Here is a 22021-nt window from a genome sequence, read left to right as displayed (position 1 = left end):
TCAAAACAAAAACAGTTTTTACAGAACTATAGATGTCATTGCTCAAGAAAATGTCAGAATACATTCAGTTAAGAAATATATACATTCAAAATGATAAAAAAACGAACTACTTTATGAAATGCCTGCAGTTTCGTATCCACAGAAGAGCTGGTTAAGTAAACTGTAACCATTACAACCAGCACAATTAGCATCAGCTTTTGTAATGGCCCTCTATTAGCAAGTATATACAAACCCATTAAAAACCTACACTGAAATGATTCATTTATTCTGCAAAAGGACCACGGGTATTGTACTCCATGAAATTACCAAATGGAAGTGCTGTTTCCATGGCAAAGAAAACCGCCTACCTCTAACCACTAAAGTGGTGCTTAAGATTCTATTAAAAAAAAAAAAATGCTATGAGGAGACTACTAGTAATTACAAAACAAGACATGGATAGTTGGATAGTAAAGTGTAGTTAATAATTTCCAAACAAAACTAATGCATGTTGAATGAAGACACAATGTTTCAAAGTATCCATCAATGCACACTGAAGAGACAGCGTCTTAACTGTTTCAGTAGAACAGAATCGTAGAATCGTGCCATGATTCAGGGAGTAGATACCATCTAAACAATGTGTGTGCAAATCCTTTTTGGTGTATAATGTTAAAAGCTTTGAAAATGATAGCCACCTTAAGCCAACACCCTCTAAAACTGAAAGAACAGTCCGCCATCAGGCAGTGGAACATTATGTTATGTGGGCTACCTGTTCCACATCCTGGTTTCTAAAAATAGCCACCCAGGCCTTTTGTTTAACCATAGACAAGTCACTGTTAAGAGCCAGGCAAACACTAGAGAGACTGGATGCTGGACCTTATGACAGCATGACCTATTGTTACTGGAACATCAAATAGGTATGGTACTAAGTTAACAATCTTCTCATGTGACTAGATTCCAAATCACAGCCTTCCTGGGCAGCCTTCCTCAATTAGGTTGATTAAATGCTATTGTCTTCAATCTTAATATCGAACAGTACAGATCTGCACCAGGCAGGCATGCTTACAAGTTATGAATCTCAGTGCTCAACAGTTGCCATTCCAGATGTTGTTTTTTTTTTTTCATCAGCCTTGGTTTGTTTAGATGGTTTCACACAATGTGCCTATTCAGATAGGATGCATTTACCTGTTTTTTTAGAACCCTTTCAGGAATTGTTAGCCACTCTCTATTTTTGTTTGTTGATTTACCCCCCCCAAAAAAAAAACAGCAAATTGGTAACAAGTCACTGATAATGTATTGCAAAAACATAGCTAAAGATGAATCCTGGTCCACAACATTTTGAAAAAGTTGTCATATTGATGTGCAGAAACTGCATAGACCCTCTATTGCTTAAGAAAAAGTTGCTAAAAAAGATGCAAAATATTTGCAAGTTTTCTATATTTCATAACCCAGAATATGAGGAAAGTGAAGTAAATGTCACTGCATTCAATGTAACACTTACTAAATGTTTACTATTGGTTTTATTGAGTCAATTAAGTCACATGTTAAATAACTAGGAGGTCCCTCAGGAACTTATTTCCTACATAGCATCATTTTTTGCTTACCTGCCGTTGGGTTCTTACCAATGCTTAGAAGCTCATGTATTTTAATATCCATCTGAAGGTCTCTTATCTGGTTATCCAGGTGTTCAGTCTCTTCAGGAATGGTAGAAAGCCTGTCTAGAAGTTGGTCATCAGTAAAGGCCTGGTAGCTAATCTCTGAGCCAGCAGATTTCACAGAAACATTATCATGCTGGGTTGAAGGAGAGATGTCCAAGCCTCCACTGGCACTGCTTTGATAGCTATTGTCGTTGTTTGGTTCCACATGTACATCACCAGCAGGTTGCAGTGAATCTGTGCTCCCCACACTCTGAGTTTCATCCTCAGACTCCTCAGGGATGTCTTCCACATCCGAATCAGATTTAAGGCTGTCATAGTCGTTTGCATTGGTGTCAGCGTTTTCATCCCCAGTTGCTGTTCCCTGACCAAGGTTGAGAAATGTGGTGGATATGGCTTCAGATATTCGAGCCATCCATGCAGAGAATGGAGGGAGGTCATTGTGAGCTTCTTGAGAAGACGCCATGGTTTGAAAGTCTAGATAATACTTGGCAATCCGGCTGGAGGAGGTTTAATTTGACAACATGCCACAGCTATCAATTTTCCAGCTCTAGAATGAGCAGCATAAATCCATTAAAACAGGGTTATGGTCCAAACTTTACTACAGTACATGAAATATACAGTACCTACGGGAGATAAGCCTACAGCACCAGACATGAAATATCTGAGACTTAATCCAGGCTATGCATAAAATAATTTTTCCTCACGCTTTTATATCTATTTATATTCAACAAGTTTAACAGCATACTGGAAACAGTACACAAGTTAGATTTAAATCCAATAAACACATGAAACCCATGTTTTCTTTATTTTATTTTACTTTTATTTATTTTATTGTTTGATCTTGTTTTGCTGGCCTTTTTACTTATTATTTAATGCTCTGCAATGGAAGGCCTCCTAATGATAAAGTGTGAAAATCTATGATGGTCCCATCATGAGAAGTCATTGTGCCCTTCCCTATAGATGCAAGAATTGCATATTATCCTTGTATAGGTGTGCACAGGTCAATGTAAAATGTTGTTAAGTCAGAAAATAAGGTAAATATGTCAGTGAGGTAAAAACATGGAAATTGTATACATAAGAGAAAGGTAGAATCCAGTATATTTAGATAAGAAAGAGATAATCAGAGTGTATCATTGGTGATTACTTCACGCAGGAAATATATTCTGGTGCAGTGGTGTTATTGTATTTATTGCAAATCTTATTAATTGCTTCTTTATTGCTTTCTGCAATTATGAAAATAAACAAAAACAATATATTAGCACATTGTCAAACAAACAGTAGCAATGTTACTGAATGCCAAGGGTTAACCACAGGTTGTAGGTCATGGAAACATATCCCAGTGGTGTCAGTCAACTCAGTCCAAACCATGTTGACATTCTAGTCTCACCAGTCTTACAGCCAGACCTAGTCTCTTCATATAGCTTGTAAAGCTTGAGCAGAAACTGCATTCAATTACCGATATCTCACTCAAAACTGAATGTAAAGGAAGTAAATAGGATTTCTATAATCCTTGCCTTAGTAAATGGTTAATTTGAATGGTAAAAGGACATCCAAAATTGTGGGAGGTTTGTGTACAATTACACAGATATGAAGGTAAGTTGCTTTAAAGTAATTTCAGTTTTGCGTCCCCTGTGAGATTGTAGCTCTAAAGAGCTGAATGGCACTATCTGCTGATTAAAACCACTGTAACACATTAATGTGTGAATCTCTACTAGCAATAAAATATGCACAGTGCTATTAAAACTGACTACAGCAGTTCCATAATGAAGAATTTAGATTAAGTTGGCATGACAAAGTATTTTGTTCCCTTTCAGATGATCGCACCCCTAATACCCTTACAGTAATGTTTGTAATATACCATGCACACTATGAATAATGCACATCAGCTACCTTGGGTTTCATCCCTCTGGTTTAATGCTCTCTTCGCTATACAAGCCTATCACAGCAGCATAGTATACTATACTATTACCCACTATACTGCACAATTTCAAGTACAGTCCATATAAAAACATGCATACATTCTCCCACTATTAGAAAAGGACTGTGCTATACTATAGATTTTTGGCATTAGCGTTCAGGCAATTTTAAGTTAGGGATGTGCAGAAAAACAATCCATTGTTGCATGGGGTGTCTGAACTGTCCTTTGTTTTGGATTGTTATAACATCAAAGGCCTGCACTCCTGTAGTACACTGCAATCCCAGTGTTCTGAAAAGCATTATGTTCTCCATTTCCAAGCCCTCTCTTTGTTACACTGATAATGCCCATCCCTGAGGTCTTTTAAATGTGCAGTCTGGTTTTTTTTCCAGGTCTCACAGCAGCCCACACGCTTCTCTAAAGCCCGCTGAGGAATCTTAAGAGGAGAATAAAATTGATAAAAACCTGTTTAAAATTTCTGGCATTCTAATCATCTGCACTCCTGAGTTTTGGAGGCTAATTGAGTTTGCTGATACTCGGTCGATCTGCTTTTGTTTGTTACAAAAGATGTAAATGAGCTTCACGAAACATAATAAATAATGAAAACATACTTGTATCTTTATTGTTCTATGAACTCTAAATCCAATGCAAAACAACATTCCCCATACCGTGTTACTAGATGCTATAAGCATTACCAAGAACTGCACAATGTTTAATGGACTCCTCCACATACTGGAGCAATGAACCTTCAAACACATCATACTTAAAGTCTCCCACTCAGCTGGTGGGATGTTACCATTATGAAAGCTTTTAAACATCTCCACTGCTACAAAACTGCAGGCTGGTTCATGTCTGTGTTCTCCAAAAGTGAGGGTAGTTACTTGAACTCCCAACTCATTTCATACTTAACACCTGTACAGCTGTTATCACTTGGAGTGGCTAGTAGGCTATGTAGAGGCAATTCATCATTCCACTGCCAAACCTACTGTATAGTGCCTGGCTACCTTACTGTTGTTACGTACATACAACTCCCAAGGTGTGTCTTCACTCAAACTACAGAAAAAATCTTGACATCGCGGTCAGTCACAGTCAGATGTATCAACACATTCTACTGGTACCTGAGTTTGTGAAAGGTCTCTTCTAAGGTAGATATGCAACAGTGGTTCACTGTATACTTCTCCTGTATTCCGTTAAGCGGTATGGTAAGGTTATACATTGTGTGGAGGTTGTCTCTTATTATTGCAGATTCTGGTTACTCAAGCTGTAATTTCTGTTATAAGTCACTCTACACATGACGTATTATAATTAATCACAAAAACATAATTTGTACTATTAAACAGAAACTTTTTTTAAAAACTTTACAACTATGCACTATGTAATGTTCTCTGTACAGAATGACAATACACAGGATAAGGTGTACTGGATCTGACAAACATTGAACAGTGATTTCTTACAGTGTACATGATTTATACTCTAGCTATATCCTCTTGTCACATCTTGCTACCTTACTTCCTCTTGCTTAGCCACTCAGCAAAACCAATACTTCACAAAATAAATCCACCTCACCCAACTAAAACACCTAAAACTCAAAATGCAATGTGATATTTGCATGCAGCAGAATAGGGTCATGAAAAGTAATTCACTTTTTCTGAAAGGCCAAAATGACCATAGGAAACAATTAGGACACCTCTGTCTGTACTAAAAATCATACTTTTATTTCCTGGTTGAAAATAAACAAATAAAAATGTGTTACAGTTGAACAGGCTACAATATGATTAAAAAGCTATCAAGGTTGCAAAATCACTTGAACTCAAACACCCATTACAAAGCAAGGACCTCTCTGTTTAGAAAATGGCTCTGTGATTATGGTTGGGTTACAATAAAGGTGGTGTTTATTTGGTTAAGCCTCTTAAGCCATGCTCTTTGCGTTTTACAAATGCCCCTGGCTGCATGGGCTCTTTCTGTATTACAAGGAAGCTAAGTGGACTGGAAGGAGGATGCGAAGACTTTCTCCCTGGGTAGCGAGTTCCAATCCCGTCCAGGTCTGTGATAATAAACTCAAGTCATTTTCACCTGATTGTTTTTCAGAGAAATGAGCCCTGGAGGTCTCATACTCCCTGGCTGTCAGCACCATACATTGCAAATGGCTCGGCTGTCTGTTTCCCAGAGATATCACAAATTTGACAGTCGTGGTTTGTATATTACCTTGTCTTGTCAACTACACGGCTTGTCAGAACACACTTTAGAAGCAGCATAAAAAAGGAATACAGCATGGAAGACTCCAAACATGACTAGAGAAAGAAGGGGTTGTAATGCTTGTGATATAAATAGTGGTGGGGTCCCTTCTGCAACTCAACTCCTCAAAGAGATTTAAAGTACACGGTTACATTTCCATTCTATTCCCAGTAGAAATGAAAGCACCAATGATTTAAAAACGCTCACCCTGAACTTTGTTGCTTGGAAGTTTGTTTTCTGAAAATAAAGAACGGTACCATATATTTACAGGGCTGCCAAATAAACAATAGAGCAATAGCAAACGCACATTATAATGTCCTCTTTCAAAATGTCATTACAAACAATATTACTTCCTAGCAGTGGATTTGATGTCTGGTGTTTTCTTACTTGTATGGTCCCTTTTACTGTACTTTCCCCACATTCTACAGCTCGCATAGTACTGCATTCATTTTGTGAAGTTTACATTGTCTGCAAGGCTCTCTTTACAATGTACAGTCTGATTGATGCAGCAGTGGGGAAGAAATCTAAAGCTACCCTGTGCCTTTGCTGGCAAAGCTTCCTGGGAGGCTTCAAAGGGGTATGAGTCACAAACACAGAGGCTCAAAGTGATCAACAAAAGAGAATCAAAATAAATGGAAAATAACATGAACCACACAAGAGAGAACAGCAAAACACCCACAGGTAAAACCATTGCTAGGAAGTAATTCCTAAATTCTATTTGAGTTCTAAATGTCGTAGCAGTTAAAGCCAGGGGAAACACATAAGAAAATTAACAAAAGACAGGAGGTCACTTGGGCCACCAGGGATGGGTTCCTGGTAGCTGACTGCTCGTGAAACTTACCCAGCCCCTCGTGAATGCCAGCCTTTTCCTTGGTCCGTTTCTTCTTTCCTCGCTGCTCCAAGCACGGCAGGCCACCAATCTTTTCAAAGCAAAGCTTCTTGTTGATAAAGAGGAAGAGGACAGCCAGAAGAACGATAAACACTCCGACTGCAGACAGGAACCCGATCGCCTCAGGGGTTACTGTCGATCAAACACAAGACACCAAAATGGCATGAAGGCATTCTTTTATTTATTAGGCTTTTTTTTTGCTTTTTTTTTTTGTTGTTGTTGACCACTTTGCTGTGAATTGATTCACTTTTTAATTTTTTGTTCTAGACATCCCATCCTGGAGACTTTTTAAAACTCAGAAGTTAAAGGCGACCCTGTGGCCTATGGTATTTCTAGTTGATATATTTCTTACTACATTCACTCGAGGCAGAATGTTTCAAGGGAACAGTTAAATGATTGGTGAACCAACTGTACTTTGAGAATATTTGAAGGCCCCTTTGAGGCCGTAAGGGATCTTTAAAGTTGAAACTTCAGAGTTTTGAAGAGGATAGGATGATTGAGAACAGAAAAGTATACTAATTCAGTCAAAACAAGAGGATACAGTTAAATCTGATACTTCACACCCATACCAAGTTTCTCTTTAAGATTAATATAATCATATTGCATGCAATAAGTTGTGTTAGGCTGTAATTCAAATATTTACCAAAGACAAACTCTGAGATTAAAAGATTTAAGCTTTAGAAAAGCTTAAGGGGTGCGACAGTTAATATTTCATTGCAATATTTGTTTTCCTAATGCTGCGATTGAATACAAACAAAACTGTCTTCTCGCCATTCAGGTCCTTTCAATGCAATCAGAGGACTCCTTGTATTTAGAACAGCTCTCTATAATGACCACCTTTTGGTGGTCTCAATTTGCACTTCCTTGTGAGACAGGGGCTGCATCCCTGTCACATGGTTGCATCATGTGATTGTTGTATCCTCACACCGCTTGTGCATGAAGCTCATCAGAGATGCTACAAGTGTTAAACTGATTGACTGTTTTCAGTATAAAAAGGAACCTGCGACCAAGAGAATTCAGTCACGTTTAGGAGTCATATGTAGTTTGCTCAGCTAAAAACCAAAGTGTTCATTCGCCAGGCCAAGTCTGTAGGGAGAAGCTCGGCAGCTTTTGAATCTTTAGTCCTGCTCAGTAGAAGCTATAGAGAGTTCAGTGTATCTCCATAGTTACTTCCCCATTATCACATTTCACCTGTGAAAGGTGACCTTTTGCTTTGTTAGGCTTTAGAAAGTGTTCATTTTGTATTTTTGAGAAACCTCTGTCAGGCCGTGCTAGGAGTTGCCGTTGCGAGGGTTCCAGCTACGACTGTAAATATTTGTAAATATGTTTTACTAAACCTGGGTGCCTACTCTCTCCTAAGATTTCTGTAAGCGGTTCCAAGCTATTTTACACCCTACAACACGCATGTAATGTATTGCTTTATCAGCCAGGTAGCATGTTCTGTCAAATTGTTATGTGTGGGTTTATTGCGACACTGATGGCAGCTGTTCTGTATTTGAGAGGTTTGTCCTACTCCTCTACCCACGTGCTTTAATATTTTCATGCAAAGAAAAGGCTTGCTTAAAAGGCCACTGCCAAATGTCTACACTCCACCATTCTAACATTTCCAAGGCACCTTATTATAATGAATTAGCACTGAAAGACTTTAAAAATCAAGGTCTCTCTATGCACCGTATTCAATGCAGTGCTGCTAGAAAATAGAATGCTTGCAGACAATAGAATCTGCGGTCACATGGGGACTGGGCACAAATTGAGTGTGTCTTGGTATTTTAAAATTCTGCTTTACGCTTGTGAGATACCCTTTATAAACAATTTAAATGAAACAAAAAATAAAACAAAAAAGATATTTGCCGATTTGATAGAATTATATTCTTAGTTCAGAAGCTCCCTTTCTGAAATTCTCTTTTTTTTTTGGTGGCAAAACATCTAGCTCTCCCATGGCTTTTGAGACTGGAGATTCCAGCTAGACCAGCACTGCCCTCACTCAGCATGATAATGTATTAGTTTTTACATGCTACTCCCACTGTTATACTATGCATTTACCATAGTTTACCATAAGCTTAACAAGACCTATCTGATCTGGACTGTGCAATGTTTACCTAGGCTTTACCATGCTTTCACTTTGATATAGTAAATGTTTATAAGGGCTATCCTGGTCAGAGCTGGTACTTTGCTGGTTTCCTTTACCAGGCATCACTAACTCTAATGGCTGAGAGAGACAGAGAGACAGAGAGAGAGACTTTACACTTAGAACTGTATATAACAAATTAAATACATTTAATATTCCTGGAGAAATCTTCATCTAAAACCACAGCAGTGTTTCTATAGCCTTGATTAGACACTTTGCAGCTGAAGGTTTATTATCTGCGATAACAGCAGCCTTTTCCAGAAACACCTGCTGGAGAGCTGTGAGTCAGAGCTGGGTGCTGGTCCAGTGCCTGCTGGAGAGCAGTGGGGTGGGGGATGGGTGAATCAGCTACAGCACTCTGTGGCACTGTAACCTCTTATGAGCTGAATACATTAGACGTTTGTTCATCTTCAAAAAATATGGCTTCATCTTTACTGTCTGTCCTTTAAACATTCCATTTGTATTTTATTTATTTATTTATTTATTTTTTTTTATGAACATTTCTTTTGAGATACCGGTACCATATATGTTTGATTCTCCAAAAAGCGAGCAAGAATTTTACATAGTTTATAATGTACTTTATGTGAACAGCAAAAAAAAAGATATATATCAATGGCAAGTCTATAAAATATAAACAGAAAACAACATTTTGTTTTCTAAATTTGTCATGTTTTGAACAGTAAAGGTAGACATAAGTTCTGCCTTTCCAAGGTAATGTCAAACTGTCCAACTTCAAAAATAAGTCTTTCCAAACTAGCTATAACCATCTAATTAACATATTAAAAGCTTAATCTACAAGTCTATCCTACATCAGTTCAGTCTTCAACGTGTTTGTTTAACAATACAAAACAGAGCCGATCACCTGTTGCTTACTTACCTTAATTCAGTTCCACAAACTGGCAAAGCTGGTCTGACAACTGTAACATAAGGCCAACTTACTTTTTAAAACTGAAAACTACAAAAATACACTCTAGCTCCCATTGTCTTCCATTTTCTCTCTGTGTTTGTAGTTGTTTTTTTATGTTCACTGGGGATGGCAATGCCTGGGAAAGACGGGAGTGTTCTCCAGCAGTTTGTGTGCCAGAGGCAGGAGAGGCTATATTGGAATGTTGTTTGCACATGAGCATGTGACACTGAAGAAATTCCATTTCAAGCAGGTGAATCAGGCAGGACAGGTTTAGGGCTGTGACCTCCTTTTAGTATCACATTGGAAGCGGAAGTTTACACTGCCATAACCTATCAATTTACAGTCACTGTACAATACTAGAACAGTTGTACCAGGAATTTAGAAAAAAAAGTAGAAATGTCCACAACCAGCTCTGTCCAGGATAGATCAGTTACGGTCATTTCTGGAACTTCCAACAAGGAAATAAAGAGATATCTCAAACATGTTTTAGAGGTAGCACATACCAAACATGGTAACTCGTCATTTCTAATTTCTGCAATTCTTTTCTAGCTTAAACTTACTTACTTACAACATTGTAAACCAGATCCATCAAGTCATTTACCATTTATCATTGAGCTGTGCTCAACCAGATGCGTCCCCACTCATAACAAATGCAATATATAAAATCAATGTCGGATAATTTCTTTACAATACAAGAAAATAAACTAACAAACACATCAGTAAGGTCTTTGAGTTCATTCTGTTTCTGAATATTGACTGACACAAACATTAGTGACAAATTAGAAGAATTCTCTAACAGTATTCTGGGAATAAGAGAATCATGCTCTCTAAATGTCTTCTTGCTATTTTAAAATGTGCATATAATTTGCGTTGGTGAGTCCTTTGCACTTGCATCAGGCAGCTTTTTTTCTACCCGAGGATGACAAAGTGGTCAGTTTCCCTGGCAACCAGCTTCTCTGGAAAACAAAACCCTATGGCTTCTCAGAATTGATCCCCTCTAAAAAAAAAAAAAAAAAGAGCTGTTGCCATGGCTTCTGGTGAATGCCTGTCCTATAGGGTAAATTGGTGAGCTCTGACAGAGAAACGTCAGCAGGGGGGGTTAGTTGTAATTGTATAAACACACACAATAATAGAGTGGGAGTAATATATATGATTTTACAAGGTGTACTGCTGAGCACAGCCAACCTTGGCCAGGGAATTGTGAATGTACAGTCCATAAAATAGCTTGTATCTGGATTCAGTGCCCCATTATTCTCCCATTCCTGCATATTTAGATTGTATCACTGCTAGTAATGTCATTTTATAATACAATAAAACAGAACGTGCCATGCTAAATTGGATTGTCTCAGGTTGTGATCTATATCTAAGTGTCTCTGTAGCTAAGCTAGGGGACTCACAGGAACACAGCTATTTTGGTACAGCTTAGCTGGCCTGCATCCTCACAGCTCCAAGTTTCCTGTTCATTTGTGGGCTTTTTAATCACACGTTTTTAACTCAAACTAAAATGGATGAAAAACATTTTAGTTATCGAAGGTAATGGCTTTTAGTATCACATTTAACTTCAATTAACTTCACACTTGTCCTGTTGCTGATGGGATCAGCCCAAGCTGTTGTGCCTGTTATATACAGGTTAAGTCATAGGTATAACTTTTCCAGTAATGTTGGTTGTCCAGCTATTTCTTTCAGCTGTACAATGTCTTTAAGCAAAGAGGAACTCATTCATTTAGATGTGTGGTGGAGATAGTCAACAGATAACATCCTAATTGGTGTAATATATAACAGATCTTCTCAGGGGCATACTTTACTGCAACATACAGCTCCCCTTGCAGGGAAAGCGAGTAAGACAAAACCACCCAATGCAATTACATCATGCCTCGTTCATTTTCATACTGTGTGCACTTTAAACAGCTTTTGCAATCATGAAAAAGCCACCCTTCATCTGAACTGACTATAAAAGGTTTTTGTTTCTGTTATCTTCTGATAACGCACGACCATTTCCATCTGATCAAACACAGGTAAATAGCAATTGAATAGGCCATTATGAAACTCACTACAGTTTTCATCCATGCATATGACACATTTCTAGGATGATTTGATGACTTCTTATCAAGTAGCTGTAGTTTTACAGTAAAAGGCTTCATGTGGCACTATTAAGAAGTCTTTTGTAAACTGTGTCACTGTAATATACTGCTGTGAGGTTTCATTTTGCTGCATTGCGGGTCATATTATATATTGTACTATAGTTTTTGAAAAGTCTGTGTTAAGCTGCAGTTCCCTTTGTTTGGGTGTGTATCATTGAGGGTTAATGACAGGACACATTTATTTACATTAACATCTATTACTGCTCCCATTTCTTTGTCATTTGTAAATAGTATAGCCCAAAAATGAAAATCCACTTTATGAAATCGACTTTGCTGAAAGAGGCTTGTTATGTCCATTCATACCTGTGACGAGGCAGAGACCTGGCAGTCATGAATACACCTGATTACCTGGCAACGGAAATATTGTTTTACCATAGCAACAACATTGGCGATAAAACACCAGGGAACAGGAAATCAAGGAGGCTGGAAAAATTTAAATCTCAGAAGAAGTACACCGCGCTCAACTAAGCCCCTTCCTGAAAGCACCCTTCCTTTTTCTTTATATTCAATCAATTTCTAAATCCCATCATAACAGAATGTAATAAATCCTGTTAACCAAGATAGAGGGGAGATATACACTGTCTGGCTACTTTATAGGACCTGCACCTCCTGTAATATCAGGCTGGGCCACCATGTGCCCTGATCACAGCCGTGACCCCATATAGCAGACTCCACATGATGCTGCAAGGCGCAATGAAAACATGCATAGTCTGTCATTTAAGAAACAGACAACGAGCATGTTTCATATGAGTGTACAATCATCACACTTATTAGTAAAATCTCTTAATCTTTTATTCTGGTGCTAACACTCACAATGCACTCCCAATGTCCTTTTTCATCTTTAGTGTTCACTCAGACTACCTCTCAAGTTGGTGCCATTCCATCAATGAGTAAATGTTGTTAAATACTGCCACCCAGTGGTACACACCTGCACACTGCAATACTACAAATAAGAAAAGCCACAGAAAGCATTATTAAAGCAGCTGTAGGTCTGTTTATAAAATAATGGCACTACTTTGCTTTAGGAATTTTCTAGTATTGTTTATGCTTAGTAACCAATATGAACTTCAGGACCAAGTGTCGAGAGGGTAAACGTTCCTTTTTTCACTATTTGCATTATTTTGTCTGTGTGACATGCATTCAGCTATTGAGTGGAGGTCTGTGATACAGCAGTTTGCGAAAGTTTTGTTGCTAAGGCTTTATAGCCAGCATTAAATTGAAACAGAGCTCTATGGTATGTGCTGCCTGGCTTTCATAAGTGCAGAGCCACACCCTCCCTGGGGACTTCAGTACCACACTGCACCTCTAGATCCAATTTCCCTATTGATTTCCATTGTGTGAGGTGCCAGAAAACATAGTCGCCTTTCCACAGATATCGATCTGTAAGTCTTGACATTTTAATTTGGCTTTAACTCTCATTCACATGCTTCTGTTACTGTTGAATTGTATTGTTTTTTTTTTAAATATTAAATGATAGACTGTCAAAGCACAGTTCACTAAAGGTTATAAGACTGTCTGTGAGCAAGATTACATTAAAAAAAAAAAAAAAAGATTTCGTAATTGTAATTATTTATAATCTGGTTCAATGTAATCCAGCAGTGACATTTTCTGAAAAACCTAATCAAAACGATCCAGATAAAAGTAATCTCGATCACAAAATATAGGATTACAAAATCTGGATCACTTTTATCCAGATTACAGGTTTTGAAAAACCGGCCCCTGGTGTCTGGTATTCTATGTTTGGCACGCATGCTGGGTAACAGGTTGTAAAGTTACTGTATACAGGGCAATCTCTAGTTCAACCAACAACATGGTCTTAATGGAGTGCTGGTCCATATGGAGGGGGATCTTCTTGGTCTTACTTTAATAGTGAGCAGGTCACAGGGGATGAGTTTACTGTGCAACAGACAAACAGGCACGGTGAAAGAGTACCTCAATACTGACCAGAACACCCGAAGCCATTCTGTTCTGGACTGGGCCTCCACAGGCAGCTAAAGCCACATCTCCATCTACCACTGGGACCGACCTGAAAGTGATCTGAAATCAGACTTGCTTATTTCGATCAGCAGCGAGCCAAGATCAAAATGATTTTAACTGTCAGCCCCAGTTAGAATTTCTTTTCTCTGTCATCCTGATGCGACTCCCGAATTCAGAGATCGCCACTTTTCATATAGATACAGGAAACTCATCCTCGTCTAAAGCGTTTTCAAACATTGCTAAAGCTTTCACGTCACTTCATTTATTAGAAAAGCACAGTTCCTGCCCAAACTCTCATATAAGATTCAGCAAAGATCAATAACCCCCATTTCCTAGTGGCCCCATTCTCACAGCCAGTAAACCAGCGGTTAATAAAAGTGCCAGGAAGAGTGGAGATAATGAGAGCTTTTAAAGTGCAATGACAATCAGGCAGTCCATAAAGTAAGGTGACTGATGCAGGAAGGTAAAGCTTTTCAGCACCTGCCCGTACTTGTAATGTATAAAGTACTATTAAAAAAGGATGAACTGCAAAAAGATCTGATGTGGAGGATATAAAATAGCATTTAGGGAACTTGATTTATATCAATTAAAGTGAAGAGACTCTTCAGTATATACAGCATTCTTTATATAAATCAAATGGACTAAATGCCATTTTATATTCTGACCATATCAGATCTTCTTGTAATTCATCTTTTTTTATATATAGCGTGGGAGCGACACAGAAAAGTCACAGATGAACCCATTAGCTTGAGGATCATTGCAGATTAAATACAATTTCCCCTCCCTGACTACAAATTTTAGTGCATCTGTACAAATATGCCACCAATGCAAACAACAAACAGGTGATTCTACCATAATAAAAAATGTTAGATATCCTTCAATCCAGTGGCATACTGAGAATGCAAAGAAAATACTTCTTGCATTCTGCAATGTCCCAAGCCTTAAACACACACCCAAAAACAGACCAAATCAAGGCTGTACAGGTGTGCAGGCTGCGATATGCCATAAATTACTGCCTGCCAGTAACTTGTCTGTTTTTCCATCATCTCAGTGATGCAAAGGGAGTCATATTTGATACTAAAAAGATAATGTTCTACTTTTGAACCCTAAACCCCAGACATAAACAGATACAGGTGTTGTGAAACTGTAGGAGATGTAACATTTCACCTCAAAGAAGATAAGAAAATGGGGGGGGGGGGGGAGGCTAGGTAATTAATACTACATTATTGCCAATTTCCCTCCAGTGTGCATTTGCTTTAAATGATGGCAGTAATATGTTAGCAGTTATAAAGACTGCTCTTTTTATAGTCATATTTGTAAAGACTGTATCTGCGCAATGGGCAATGCTACACTGCAGCAAACTTGTGTTCAGTTGCAACAACTGCATGAGCAAAGGACTGAGCAAAGGAGCAGACTCTTATTAGGTATGCAGTAGATTTTCCTGGCGGTCACAAATCCCAGAGGCTTCATTACTCCCGCAGCCTCGATGCAGAGTGCAGCTGTGGATAAATGCCCAGTTCATGCCAGAGATGCAGATCAGCTAAGATGCACTACGTTTAATGGCTGGCATGGGGACCTGATTCAAGCCCAGGTTATTACAGCTGCTTTAGGATTAAGAGCAGACATTAATCTGCAGCCCTGGAGGCTGCCCCAGTCTGCCAGGAGCAGATCGCTGAAGAGAGGCACAAGAATATCAGATCCTATAAGAACCAGCCTGCAATGGAGCTGTGTCCAAATTCATCTTTGTAGATAGGATGTGCGCTATTTTGCATATCCAGTAAGGATTAAGATGTGAGCCAAGAAATGGAACAGAGCTTTTAAGTGAGTGCGCTGGATCATTTAAAGTATTGTACAAATACAGGTATTTCAACTTTACCATACTTCAAAAAAGGCTTGGGACTGCTCACAAACCCTTAGACCCAGCATTTCCCCTTTTGAAAATGCGCTATAAATACAGTATACAGTAATATGTGTAATCCATTAGAAATCACACACTTCATGGGCCTAGGTCACTCTTGAAGTGTAGTTTGTTATGTTTCTGAGAGATACTGTAAGTCACATCCCCATAGGAACCTATTAGCAGCAAGTACACTTATATTTTCGCACTCAGAATGTCAATGACAAAGCATTCTAAATATTTAAAACACATGAGGTTCTATATAACCAGATTAAGTATGTTGATATCAGGTTTTCGTCTGTTGTTTATTTAGATATAATGACTTACAATATGTTTATAAGTGTTCGGCAGCTACCACTAATCAAGTTGAGAGTGTACTTGCTCTTGCACTCTGTATGACAGGGCAAAACAAACAGTGTGCGAGAAATACACTCTGAACTTGATTAGAAGTATCCGCCGAACACTTATACACATACACTCTGCAAGCTCCAGAACTGTGTAAGTGACGAGAGGCGCCTCTAATGATACATGTTATGTTATTTTCCTTTCCGAGTTAACATTTAATCTTCTGAAGCAGAACTCTTCCTGTACCAGCAGATAAGATGCAGATGAAAGCTATTTCCATAGTTATAGATTGTAGAAATGGGTGTCGTGCTTTTCATTTCCTCCAATGAGGGCATTTTCTTGTATCCAGTCCAGGGCAATTACTGTGCAGTCCCTCCTGCCTGCCCTTAGCATGTAAGACTGGAGTCTCCAGCCCACATCCTACAGAATGGGGTTTGTTGGGTTCTATTCATTAAACATTCATTTGCACTTCATTTAAAGTCAGCATTAACACAAAAATATATATACGACTCCCATGATTCAAGCATCCATACCAATAAATACTATGCAAGGATGATACAAGGATAAGGAAGGAATTCATGCATGCCTTGTACAGAAAATGCAGGGTGCATGCTTGGATGAAACAAGGGATGTATGGATCTCACAAGAAATGTGCAGGATTTTTTTTTTTTTTAAATGACTGCAAAGAAGGTTTGTAGGATCCTTCCTTACCCTTGTATCACACTCTGACAGTTTACAGCTTTAAACTTGAATTGCATTGCCTTGCATGTCCTTGCATTTTAATTGGTATGAACATGGGTTATGAGCATTAAAATAACGCTGAAAAGATTAAATACCAGTAGACTTCTCCATAGGTAACTGCTAATAATTAAATACACAAAAACATTACTACTGCCCCGATACCTAATATAGACAGGCTCTTCAGTGGAGGATCTCAGCATAAGATTGTGTTTTTTATTTTCACTTTTCTTAACTTTAATTGCACTGAAACCCGTTTCAATAAAAAGACTCTGTAAGCGAGACAGAATCGTTCATTAATCAAGGTGCTTTCTTCTATTATAATAAATAATTCAACAGCATTATTACATTCCAAACATGAAACAAAGCTCTTTGCATTCAGACACACTGCATCATTATAGTACTGTACTCTATACACATGTACAAGCATACAAACTTATCTCAGAAATGCACAGAGAAATGATTGGAACCTGAGTGATGAGGAGGCTGTGTGGTCCGGTGGTGAAACAAAAGGGCTTATAATCAGGAGGTCCCCGGTTCAAATCCCGGCTCACACACTGAGTGTGACCCTGAGCAAGTCACTTAACCTCCTTGTGCTCTGTCTTTCGGGTGAGACGTTGTAAGTGACTCTGCAGCTGATGCATAGTTCACACACCCTAGTCTCTAAGTCGCCTTGGATAAAGGTGTCTGCTAAATAAACAAATAATAATGCTTTATTTATACTGTATAACATTAATCTGTTCTGTATATGCACTGAGGGAGCAGACAAAAAGTATCAGAGTGATAGGAAATTTATGAAGGCAATTGATCCCTGTAGGTAACACCTTGATTCCTAATTGTGTTTCCATTTAGTAACATATGTATTTCTGTATTATTAAGACTGTTGTTACCAGCAGTTCCAGGAAACACCTAAATATAATGGCTCCCCTCCAACCCACATTACAGACAATGGAGTAGCCATGCCTACAATCCTGAAGCTGGAAATTCAACAGTTTAAGCTCTAAATGTTTAAACCAATTCAGTAAGAGCCACTCACACAATACAGTCTGTTCCAATCAAATTTAGAGATTTTTCATAACTGTTAAAGCATATGGATTTAAAGTAATTTGGGGGTTAGATCTGACTGGTTCCCAGAATTCCTCTGCTAATGTCAGCAAATCACTTCTGCTTATTTACACTGATGATTCAATCCAAATGAAGCTTACCTACAAAACGAATGTTTAAATGACAAAATGACATCATCCCCTGAATAAATACTCACAAATACAAATCTCACAAAATAACATAACAAATATCTAAGACAAGCATGCCTGTGCAGTAAATGCTGATCACTTGAAAACAACATACCTCTTCCACTAGAGACACTCTCTGTTAAGCTTTGTTAAGAATTTGTTAACAACAGTGACACTAAATGTATTAAAAAGAAACCGGGTTGGGTCCCTCTTATGGATCCAGATGACTAATGCAACGAGAAAGCACTGCTACTGTATATTGGATTCATTTGCAAAGCTGCAACTCTGTATCAGGACACGATAGGAATTCCTGTTTGTTCAACCCCTTCCTCTGCCAGCCCATAAGCACAGCAGAGATAAGACCATTAATAATTAGTGCATTCTTTGAAATAAAACAGCCACACAAGACAACAGCAAGTAAAGACTAAATACAATGGAAAAATACTATTGTGTCACATAAAGGGTAACACTGAAGAATATACCGGTACGTTTAGATTATCACCAGAGATCATGTCCCACACTCTTTATAATGCAGCTCAATCACTGCTGCATCATCCGTGTAGTTTTGTAAATAATTTAGCATCTTCACGTTTCCTAAGAAAGCACTATACAGTACCTCTGTACTGTCAAGTCTGCAAAAATGAGTTGGTGTTGTGTATTCCTACACAAGGATGTGATACACTATACAAAACATCAGCAGGCTGCTGCAATGACTCCAGGTTATAATATGCATAGCAGGGTTCTGGTGGCTCAAAGTGTCAAAGGGTCAGCAGAGCCTCAAAGCAAAGAAGAACGTTATGTATGTGTAGGTCGTCTACAGGCAAATACTCCAGTTAAGATAAAGGAGTCGGCTGCAGGTGCTCATCACATTCTCTAACTGCTTAAACCACAACTTAAAATGAGTAAATTATATATATATATATTGAAAGAGTGCTTCTGCACATCAGCAGGGACGCTATAGCATTATTGCAGGTGTTCAGTCACTGAGGACAATACATCAGAACAGGTTGCTTACCCACAAAGACTTCACTGTTCAGACTCCTTCGCGAAGGCATGGAAGTGAGAGCACTCAAAAGGCAGCTTCCAATAAGTACATTTTATTTTGTATAATACATATTATTCAGAGACAGGATGCTATCCTCGGACAGCAAAGCTGATGTCTAGTTTCAAATCACGTCTTCCTCAGAGCATACCATCTATACTGTAGAAGACAAACCAAGGAGGAATATGAAATACAAGTACATTACAGCCAATTATAGATAGAATATGATATACAGTTTGCTTTTGGCACCACTTGCAATACTGAAAAAGACTCCACAGCCAACTTACTGATAACCCAGGTTTTTTTTTGTTTTTTTTTTTAACTTTAAAATTTGTACAACCCATCTCATCACCAGCATTGTTGACCATGATGAATATACAGCAGACACTCCCTTATCCAAACTGCTCTGAGATACACATGGGTTCTCACAGTGGGGAGTTCTGGGTTGATTGTGCTTGCAGTGAATACAGTATCCCCTGTACTGTACAAAGAGATGTGTCATTTGTTTGGCTAATCCAGAGTTTTGGTTAATCAGGTTTTAGATAACCAGGTGGCAACTGTGTTTTGATGTTTCAGTATATTTAGAACAGCCACAGCACCTGAGGACTTTTCATAATAATAGTCTGGTAATCACATTTTTTTTAAACTCTCAAAATTCCAGATTGCATTTAACAATACTGATAAAATGATTAGACAGACCTGTAAACATGTATAAATTACAGGGGCGTCCAGAACACAGAATTAATTAACTAGTCACATATTGTGAACCACAAAGCAATTCGACCTGTTTTGTCTTTGATCCATGGCTGTCCTTTGAACAGTCCTGTACAGGCATCCTTTACGACAAAAGCTGCATGTCGTTCAGGATTGATTAACCCATAAATAAAAATAAATCTAAAGGCTTTGTCATTTCTTCCAAAATATTTGTTTGAGGATGCACACCACCAAAGTTTGGCACCATGGCATTAGGAGAGATCTTCCAAACGTAAAAATAAACAGAAATAAATATATAAACTGCTGTCAGCGAAGTCATTATTAAGAGCAGTATTGTCTCTGTATATAATATAATCAAAAACATATTGGACAATAACATATAGAAGCTATTCTGCGTACTGCACCCTGCGCTTTTACTTTTTCTGCTGAATGTGCAGATACCTTTATGAAGTCTTCAACAGTACAGTACTAAAAAGAACAAAAAAACAAAAAAACCGCTGCGTTATCACATGCCGGGTAAATTAAAGCACACATTTCTTCACTGATTCTTTGACACACGGCCGTTGTTTTAATAAAATATGGTTCGGTACCCGTTTAAAATAACAAATCCTTACCGGAAATGTTATTTCTTAGTTAACTCACCCACTGTAATCGGAACACGACGTAAGAGTAATTAAAATGTACTGTACTACCAAAGATAGCGGTGCAATTATTTTGTTCTTTTCTTTTTAATTTGCAAACCCATTCACCCTCTCCAATCCAATAATTAATATAAGTATTTAAAAAATAAATAATCCGGACTAGGAAATGCAGCCTCTGGTGCAATGCACAGCACTGCATCAAACATAAATTGATAGATATATCCACCTACACCACATCTTAAGCAGTTCTGTTCAAATTGCAAAAAAAATTAAAATAAAAATAAACTGTTATTTAATAAACATATCTGATGTATTAGAATACTTACTGTCTGCTGCCATGGTTTCAGATTGAGCAGTTTTGGAAGCAGCAAATCCACAGATGCGCACTGTATCCAGATGTTTGGTTTGTTTTTTTCAACAGTGCATTCTCAGCCCTCACGCATTATTATTGCCCGTGATAGCAGCTACTTGCTGTTATTGATCCCGCAGAGCTCACATCTTCCCCCTCCTCCCTGTTCCTCTGATCTACAACACCGCCAGATTCAGTGCCTCTTCCCCTGCCCTTTCCTTCCCAGGCATTAAACAGCAGTGACGTTTACAGTTGGATACAATCTACGCTGCCTCAGGTGCAGCAACAGCCTCCCCCAAAACAAAACAAAAACTAGTGTATGTCATTTTGCCTCGTACTGCACTTAATACAGTACACCGGATGCAATTGCAACAACTGCATATCACCCACATAGACACGTATTTAAAATACATATAACACATACATATTAAAATACATATACTGTAATTAGCAAGCCTTACATCATTAACACGCCAGCAAATGACATGAAAACGTTATAATTTTAACACCAACACATTAATGGTTTATTATTCAACACGCATCATTAAGTATTTTCTAAAGTGTATAGATGACAGTCACTGCGATTCTGGTAACAGAATACCTGCCGCAGCCTGCAAACCACAGAAGAGCCAACACAGTAGGCAGGAGCATCATTTATCTTGGGACATCGTTTCATTATTATAGTCCTTTTTCCAAGAGCGGATTTGGAAGTCTGCAGGTGAGTATACAGGTTGCAGTAAAGATAGAGGCAGCCTTCGACTCCAGCTAATTTGTAAATGAATTCGACAAATAATGAATAATAATGAGCCAGTAAAATATAGATACTTCCTGTTGTTACTTCACGCCATGTCAATTCTCCCCATTGGTATCAAGCTAAACAATGCTTTCCTCTCCTGAATTCTTCTGTAATGACAGGACTCTGGTATACATGTATGTCTAGCTGTTTTATCTTAACTCCATAATGCATAGAGTTTGAAAGGGATGATTAATCCTGTAAAATCCAAAGTGTCAGGCTTTGATGACCATTATGCTTTTCCACTTATTAATCCTCACAAAAGTAAAAAGCTAATTATTACACACTTAATGCATTCTTAACCAATACTGACAACCCCGCCATCACCATTTATACATTAAAAGGATAGCCGTCTATCTCAGAGATGTATGAAATCAGAATATAGATTCCAGGTTATGGAATTGTAAGTACAATAACCCACAGCAAGATGTTGGAATTTCAGAA

The 22021-nt window shown here is 38.2% G+C and overlaps 1 protein-coding gene across 7 annotated transcripts in view; it reads right to left on the bottom strand.

Annotated features, from left to right (window-relative positions):
• LOC117422249 (synaptotagmin-16-like) overlaps nucleotides 1–21147 on the bottom strand; it is a 32305-nt gene extending 11158 nt beyond the window's left edge. Inside the window, exons 1-4 of one of the 7 annotated variants that reach the window (XM_034037013.3) lie at nucleotides 9679–9890; nucleotides 6626–6805; nucleotides 5992–6021; nucleotides 1581–2181 (exon numbers count right to left, since the gene is read on the bottom strand). In XM_034037013.3, coding sequence (XP_033892904.2) covers nucleotides 1581–2097 — 517 coding nt within the window. In that variant the 5' untranslated portion in view covers nucleotides 2098–2181; nucleotides 5992–6021; nucleotides 6626–6805; nucleotides 9679–9890. Of the gene's footprint in view, nucleotides 1–1580; nucleotides 2182–5991; nucleotides 6022–6625; nucleotides 6806–9678; nucleotides 9891–20761 lie in introns of those variants that run through there. The other 6 variants (XM_058987989.1, XM_058987990.1, XM_058987988.1 and 3 more) reach the window with 6 other exon arrangements.
• Between the last annotated feature and the right edge of the window lie 874 nt (nucleotides 21148–22021).

Source organism: Acipenser ruthenus, chromosome 15 (assembly GCF_902713425.1).
Source record: "Acipenser ruthenus chromosome 15, fAciRut3.2 maternal haplotype, whole genome shotgun sequence".
In the NCBI taxonomy this organism is placed as follows: domain Eukaryota; kingdom Metazoa; phylum Chordata; class Actinopteri; order Acipenseriformes; family Acipenseridae; genus Acipenser; species Acipenser ruthenus.
The sequence above is the reverse complement of the archived record's forward strand: the minus strand, read 5'-3'. Positions and strand labels throughout refer to the sequence as shown.